The sequence below is a fragment of the Corvus brachyrhynchos genome, unplaced genomic scaffold (genome assembly GCF_000691975.1).
Source record: "Corvus brachyrhynchos isolate BGI_N302 unplaced genomic scaffold, ASM69197v1 scaffold62, whole genome shotgun sequence".
Lineage (NCBI taxonomy): Eukaryota > Metazoa > Chordata > Aves > Passeriformes > Corvidae > Corvus > Corvus brachyrhynchos.
Window position 1 is genome coordinate 1,906,857 of NW_008236629.1, and position 8,184 is coordinate 1,915,040.

The window sequence follows — 8,184 nt, forward strand, 5'->3', positions numbered from 1 at the left end:
GGAAAGAGGCAGAGGTCAGAGCTTACAGAATGCAAGTAGTGGTGTTTCATACCTCTTCACCCCACCTAGTTTTAGAGTGCAGCATTATGAGCTGTAGTAGACAGGGTAGAAATGAAAGCCTCATCTTCCAAGTGAGCAACGAGGTGACTTTAAGCCATGAAGACAAAACCTGTAGATAACATTTTTGGGACTACCAATACACGTACATGAGATGAAATACTGCTCCTTCTACTGCTGCATGCAGAATCTAGAGGTTCCAACTTTGAAATCAGTTCTTCCAGTTGCACAGTGAGATCTTGCTGGGTTGAAGCATCCAGCTGAGACTTCAAGTGCTCCAGCTTGTCTAGAGGCAAATTTTTTCTTGCCTAAAAGCAGCCAGGGAAACAGAAGCACTATTATTTCTAATGCATGGGTGAAAAGCAAAAGATACCATATATGCAGGATGATTTTCATCCTTAAAGTATAATGCTTAGATGACTTTTTAAAAACACCAACAAAATGAATCTCAGTAACCATGAAACTTAATGGAAGGAGAAGACAGGAAAGACAGTGAAGTTACATTGCACATTTACAGAGAGGTATTTACTTACTCTGCAAGAAATAACTGAATTTTGGAAGAGACAAGAGACCCTGGCAGCAAGGGTCCAGAACCCTCTTCTCATCAGACGCTCTATGCAGCGATCGACCAGCAGCAGGGAGAGGTGCACAACTTTCCCATTTGTATGCAGACAGAACAGCTCACTCTTGTGAACTGCGATATCCTGAATATCTGCAAAACCAGATGCACAGCAATACCTGAAGGACTGAAGTTGTTAATCAACATTCCTTTCTGTCCCTGAAAGATGGTGAAAACATACTCCCACCTGACTGCAAATGGGTGCAAAGCACAAGCATGGGGAAAACAAACACTGAGGAGTGCTGACCAAGCATCTAACCACTATAAAACACAGTGTCAAAACTTTCCAGAGTTGCATGTCCAGAAAACATTCCAAAAATACACTAAATTACCAAAAAGTTTCCTTTTGCTCTGAGGGGAGATGAAAAATTAAAGCCTGTTAAAGATGACCAATACCTAATGGTTTGCTTTGAAACAGAAGGAAAATAGTGACTGGTAGAAAAACAGCTTTGGCCTTCCAGCAGTTTTCAAATGCAATAGTTATGCTGCATGCAAACACTTCACAACAAACATATCACAAACTTAACACCAAAATGGGGAGAAGGGGAAAGACTGACTGACAGTAACTACTGTAGGATTCTGCTTATAACGATACACACATAACAGTTTATGAGGGTTCATTCATCTGCCAAATAAATATTCCCTGGATGCAATTTAGACAGGTTTTAGGAAAAAAACCCAGGTTTAAAGCTTTCAGCAGCCAGATTATTCTTCACAGAATACCTGATAATGAGCCTAAGTAAAGAGAAAAGAGGAAAGGACACTGCAGATTAATCACCTGTATTTTAACTACTGTATTTTATGCGTCACTCTACAGCACATGTTGTTTCTCAAGAAATGTGTTTTCAGATCTGTGGAAGGAAGGGCTGGCTGGAGGAGGCAGGGAGATGGTTAATATTCAAGGATATACCTGACATATGACAAGGGAATTTTTTGATAAATGTTCTGCAGTCCAGCTGCAGAAATTGAGCTTGAAAAGGCTCCATGTAAGACAAGGACTTCAGGAACGAAGTGTAACATGACAGTGTTACAAAGCAAAGTTTAAGAAACTTTAGTTTACCTTTCACTTCACTCCAGAGTAAGACTTGAACGCTCTGGGGAAGAAAAATATAAATGCCTCTTTCTGTCCAGGTCACCACACAGTGCTCACTGCAAGCAGAGCAAATGTTAATGGAGCAACAGTCAATTGTGGTAAAATATAGGTAAAATTTTTTAAAAATTGTAAAATATGCATGGATGGCATTGGCTTAAGTATAGCAAGTGAGACGTGAGACAGGTGTTTAGCATGATACTTGGGAAATTCTGACAGGAAAAAGTTGAACTTGGTAATATAAATGAGAAGAATATATAATTTTTAAGCCTATTTTATTAACAGGAAGCTATGCTGTCAAATACTCACGTCAAATACAGCAGCTTGGGGAAAGATAAAGATTGTGGAGAGCAGCTGGAACCAGTATAATGAGGATCCTGCCTGCAAAATAAAATTATTATCAATTACAAGCATAACTACAATAACATCACTTTCTAGAATTGTTAATCCTGTAAATACACGGCTGGCTTAAATAAATATAGAGTCATGACAGCAGCATCCATTGTGCTCACACAGACACAGCTGCAGAATCAAGGTTTTGGCATTTTTGATAACTGCTGGCTATACCTCTTAGAGGAGACTGTATTAAGATGACAACTAGGATTAACATTTGACTGCAGCAGGAGTTTATTTAGTCTTCTCAGCATTAATGCAGTTCTTCCCAGCTCATCTGGAAGTCCAAAAAAAACAAGTTTATCACTGATAACACATGTTTCTACCTGAGAGTAACAACAGGGAGAGGTGGTGACGAGAGCAGCTGCTTGAACTGATGTGTGCTTTGCACTTCCCCATCAAAGTTCACCTCCCACATCCTCGAGCCAGGTCGAGCACAGTATATTAATGGCTGCTGATTCCCACTGTTTTTTCCAACAGGGAAGAAACATGCTCCAAATTCTCCATCTCTCTCTTTATTTCCAATTTTCCAGAACTTCTCTCTAGCAGGGAAAAAAAAAATGTACTTGTTAAGTAAGGCAGCATTAATAAAGACTCTAATTAATTTTATGTTTTTCTTTAAGAATAAAAAATACTCAATTCCAGCTGCTGAATTGGTTTTGGTGCTTAAGAAAAAAAATCTGTAATGAATATTATAAAGCCTGCACAAAGTTTATACAAGACAGGGTGCAGAAATATTCATTAGTTGAAATGAACATTCAGATCAAAGGGGTTTTTTTCAGCAGAACCAGTTATTCAACCTGGTGATGGGAAGGTGTGAACATTCCCAGAAATCATTTCCAATCCCAAGAAAAATAAGACCGTGATTATGAATAGTCAGCATGAATTTGTGAAAGGGAAATCATGTTAATAGCACTCTACAACAGAATGACTGGCTGGGTAGTTGAGGGGACAACAGTGGACTTTGTTTATCCTGACTTCAGTAAAATTTTTGACACTACCTCTGCCAACATCTTCAGAAACAGACTGAGAGAGCATGGGCTAGGTAAAGAGACATTGATGTCATTTCAGAAACTGCGTGTGACCCTGTGAAGTCCAGTACCTCAGAAATAAAATAGAACTTGCCTCTCAGTATCACATAAATAAGTACGGGTAAGTGAAGATATGAGCAGTCTTCCATCCAAGTAATCAAGCTGAACCACCCGAGAATCTACAGTGGTTATGATCTGGACAGGAAACATCACAAAAGTAGCAGCAGCCTACAGTTAAAAAAGAAAAAAAGAAAGAAAACATGCTGGTCTCCAGTTCAAAGTAAAGACAGTTTCATTATGTTAAAATTGCAAAATTCAGAAAAGACTCATGTATGCTATGAATACACAGCGTAAGACAGGGCAGTTCCTTTCCTTTCTGTTTTTACAAAGCAAGGCTTCAATGCTCAGAAGCACAGAAGTATAAATCCTCCTTTCCCAAAAGCATTACTGAAGATTTAAGAAAAAAAAAATCATATCCCTGTAGCATCCTGATATTTTAATTTTCTGTAAGATTAAGAGAGGTTTTATTCCTACTATTCCAATCTTTGTGCTTTTGTTTCCAATTCTCCCCACAGGTACTTGGCACTAGCAGTTTTATGGAAACACACCTGAGAGATTAATCGATACAAAAACCAACTTCTGTTGGAATTAGGTTGTTCACATAAGCTCACCTTGTCTGTTACCCTGCCACAAATTATCCAAATACTATTTATCATACCAGTGTCTCAGTTTGCATGGGTGGATGAACAGTCTCAGATAGACTTATGAATAAGAAAACTCCTGGGAACTGCATTTAAATTTGCGTCAGTCACTATTTTTGCCAGCTTAGGAGTTGTTTTCCCTTCTTAGAAATATGACAAAGTGCACTATCTGAGAAATCCAACAGTCCTGTTCCTTTAACAGCCATGAGCAGACACACATTTCATGGGCCTTGCCCTTCTCTCCTCCCTCTTTTCCCACAGCTGACTTTTCCCCCCCTTCTTTCTTTAAATGTAATAATGGTCTTGCTACTTTTAAGTAAATTTTCCACCAAAATCTTCCATGAGGGCTAGAAAAGACCTGGAACAACACAACTATTTCCAAGTTCTGCTCCTTTTTACAGATGAAAAGGAAAAAGAAAGGACCCAGTAGTGATAAAACCTAAAGAACACTCAAGGGCTAGAAATCAGGCTGCTATCACTAACAGGTGTGTCCTTTGCACAAAATACGACAGATGCAGGCTCAATGACCACCTACAATTTATTTTATCTAATCCAGATGTTTAAGAATGAGAGCATTCAGACAATGCCAAGCAAAATCAGACTCTGGGACTGCTCTGTCAGACCAACAGCTGAACTGATGACTAAAACAAACAGCTGAACCTGGGGCTGGAATCTAAGGAATCCAATAGGGTCAGAAACACCAAGACCCTTAACTTAGACACTTTTAAATTCCAAGAAGCAGCAGATTGATCAGTTTTTAACTCTGAACATTTGAAAGCATTTTCATGTTGCATTACTAGAATAGATAGAAGAAGGATGGGGGAAGTTCATGGGTCAGGATTTCTCTTGTCTCAAGAGACTGGTTCTTCATCCCAGTAGTCAAAGCTACCAGAACTTCATCAGCTGCCAACTGCTGTACTCTTCCACTTTACTAAAACAAAGAGACTCCACACACTGCCCCCTGTGAATTCAGCTCAAAGAATGCAACATTTTACCTTCCCTTGTTTCGATGTGTTAATCTTGATGGCTGATACTTTTCCCACATGATCTCCTACAAAAACTCGAAGGGCAGCTGTATCCCAGCACAGAGCTGTGACTTTTCTGCCCTTATGCTCAGAGGAAACATAAATCCGTTCTGGCTTCCCACGACGTTCCTGATTCAGCTCCCAGACTACAACAAGGCCTTGGCTACAACAAGTTAAAAAGAGAATAGAGTTTGAAAATAAGTCTTATAATGTTTTATCAGTTGATAAAGATGCATTTTCCCAAAGAAAGAGGAGACCCAGGAGAAGCAGAACACCTCAGAGCTGGTTCTGTTTGAGGCTGCATGCTTTCAAGAAGCACCACACAATTCTGGAGAAGAGTGTTCTTTTTTGCACTACAGTGCACAAGCAGCTTTGTAAGGCTACTCTTACATTTATTGCAAATGCCAGTGAAGATGTGGAAAAATATTTAAATGGATTTTAAGAAACATAAGTGGAATTAACTACCAATCTCACTCTACCATGTTAATGAAAATTCTTCTTTTGATGCTGAAAGGTCTCAGAAAGACATTCATCAACCTCATTTCACAGCATGAGCTCTGCCATAGACGTTCTGTTGCAGAAATAATACTTAATCTAGAACAATTATTCCATAAAAAAAAAGTTAAGCAAACTGTCTGTGCAAAGAATTATCCTGTAGTGGCTTCTACCACCTAATCTGGTAGGTTAACTCTCCAAGTTCCCAGCAGCTGTCCAAGTCTGAAACTTAGAAGCTTCTTAAAAAAATTTATCCAGTGCTCAAGTTTGTGAGTACACCACTCACCTGGTGGCAACAGCAACATAGTCTTCATCATGCAAGCAACAAGCCACCCGGGAAATGGCACCTTCCTGAAAGCAAGCACAGGAGTAAGAGCAGGTAAAAGTTGTTCCTGTACTGCCTCTACCACTGTGCAGCTTTTATCTTTAAGATATAAACCAAATTCATGTCAACACATGCTACACTCTGTTGTGATGTGGTTGGTTTTTACTGTTTCTTTGGGTTTTATTTGTAAACACTGAGCTTACTCCAAGATGCAGCTGACAGCAACACGACATCAAGAGCAAGGACTGCAGTGCATTCTCTGATTTGGAACACGCAGAAACCAGTCTCCCGTCCTCACACCTTTGGAAGTTGTTTTGCCAGAATTAAGTGGGATGCCCCCTACCTTAAAACTGGCTGCATTCATGCTACACTGGAAGCAGCAGTGGCTCCCAGGAAACAGCACCTGGCTGTACAAATAACAATCTCTGTTTCATGGTCTCTTCCAGCAAAAGCAAGTCAGCCTATCTTTTCTCCACTTATCCAGGTATGTCACAGTTTGGACATTCAAACACTGGGAGTTATCTGCTTGTGAGTTGCTCTGGTTTCATATTCAAAATTGTCTTCTAATTCTTAAATATTCAGGTGACTGCGTTGCTGCTGTTAAAACTAAGAATTTGAAAAACAAAGGTCTAACGCTCTGAAATAATTTTTTTCACACCTTATGAAATCTATTATACCACACACTCTGAGAATACACTTCAGAACCATAAACTATTTTAAACACAGCAGCCCAAAACCTCACCTTCTTTGGACAATTCAATAAGTTGAAGATGCCTGTTGACTCTTAATAAACATTAACGTGAAATAGTGTCTCTTTCCCAGCCCCATTTTCAGAAACTTTAATTTAGCATTCTTTACCCTTACCTTGTGAGTGAGAAAAAGTCTTTGCTTCCAACCATCCTTCTGGATAAGGTTCAGTCCTCCTCCTGAGCTGCCTAGAGCCAGCCATCTCTTTGACACATCTATACACGTGCACTGAAGGAATAAACACCATAATGCATAACCTGGTAAGTTCTGAGTGCCAAGCCGTGTTATGTACCCACAGCTGCATTAAAGAAACACACACAGAGTAACAGGGTCCTTTATCTTCACTCTTTCTTCCCAGAGTACTCTCCCCCATAAGACAGCATGCACACCCCCAAAATGAATTAGATTAATCCTACGGCTTAATCAAATAATTAACCAAATGGAGCCATTACTTGAATTTAAAAAAATTTAAAAATCAAAAGAAGCCAAATACCATAAACTCACCTTAAGACGACTGGAATCCAGCCTGAGTGCAGAAAGCAATGGATCCAAGCACTCCAGCTCTGCCAAGACATGGTTGTAAGAGTCTGGAATTACTGGCACAGAGGCCATGGATGCACACGACTAGTGCTGCTCACTCATGAGTACATTACAGCTTCAGCTTTTGGCTGTACCTGCCCAAAATAAAGATCTTGATTAGTTTACTTTTTAGTATTATAGCAGGTTTTCTGTGCTTAAAGAAACAATGCTTTCCTACTCAAAAAGCATCAGGTTTCAGTTTGCCAAGAAGAGGCCCAAGGGATGCAAAATTAGACCTTTGCTTCATTTATGAGAAGCTTTTGTTCATTTCGGAAAACTTAAACTATCAAATATCCCACCTGGAAATACTTAAACTGTAGTTATATTTATATCTATCTGTGAAACACGTTACATCTACCTATGGAAAAACTCTTATTTTATAGAAAAATGTGCTTTTCCCCACAGCATGCACCCTTGATTTGAAACTAATCTTCTCAAGGAAAACATTTAGCATTGTCACTTTTACCTACATCACATTCTCCCCCAAAACTAAGTTTAAGGACTACAATCCTCAAGTTATGCCAAATTTAGAATTAGCTGCAACTATGCATTTTGATACAACTATAAGCACTATCATCTCCACAGTACCTCTTTTCCAGCATACAAGAGATAACACAGAGTGAAAACCAAGTATTAAATAACCGTCGAAATCACAACCTCATATTTTTCCTTAAGCAGCATATACTTCAAAATAATTTCTTGTTGAGTTTAAAGTTTAAACCTGTACATTGCTTAACAAAACCCCAAACCTATCACACTGCACAGTCAAGTCCTGGAATTTCTAAGTAACCTTCAGTATGCGATCACATAAATTAAGGAACTCTCTCCCAGAAAAGCCGCCAAGTGGAAATTTACACTTCCCCAAAAAAGTGAGCACTCACTCTCACCAGGCACTTGGAAAAGGGAAGAGGCACATTTAGCCAGCGAAACTGAAAGTTGCTTCTTCAAAATTCTCAAAACGTCTTAAAAACCGTAATGGCCACATCTACCCTCCCCACTCTCTGCCCCATCCCGCTGCGGCCCCGAGCTGCCGGCTGGGGCTGAACCGTACACGGAGGAAGGAGGAGCACCGCGAAGGGCAGCAGAAACCCCCCCCAAACCAGCTCACACAGCACAGGCAGG

The 8,184-nt window shown here is 39.7% G+C and overlaps 1 protein-coding gene across 1 annotated transcript in view; it reads right to left on the reverse strand.

Moving 5' to 3' along the window:
- Positions 1-7,157, reverse strand: part of HPS5 (HPS5, biogenesis of lysosomal organelles complex 2 subunit 2) — an 18,540-nt gene extending 11,383 nt beyond the window's left edge. The window contains exons 1-10 of the mRNA XM_017726601.1: positions 6,988-7,157; positions 6,601-6,711; positions 5,698-5,762; positions 4,887-5,079; positions 3,285-3,418; positions 2,486-2,701; positions 2,076-2,147; positions 1,737-1,825; positions 591-769; positions 207-365 (exon numbers count right to left, since the gene is read on the reverse strand). Of these exons, the coding sequence (XP_017582090.1) occupies positions 207-365; positions 591-769; positions 1,737-1,825; positions 2,076-2,147; positions 2,486-2,701; positions 3,285-3,418; positions 4,887-5,079; positions 5,698-5,762; positions 6,601-6,711; positions 6,988-7,095 (1,326 nt within the window). The 5' untranslated portion in view covers positions 7,096-7,157. The remainder of the gene's footprint in view (positions 1-206; positions 366-590; positions 770-1,736; positions 1,826-2,075; positions 2,148-2,485; positions 2,702-3,284; positions 3,419-4,886; positions 5,080-5,697; positions 5,763-6,600; positions 6,712-6,987) is intronic.
- Positions 7,158-8,184: the final 1,027 nt, after the last annotated feature.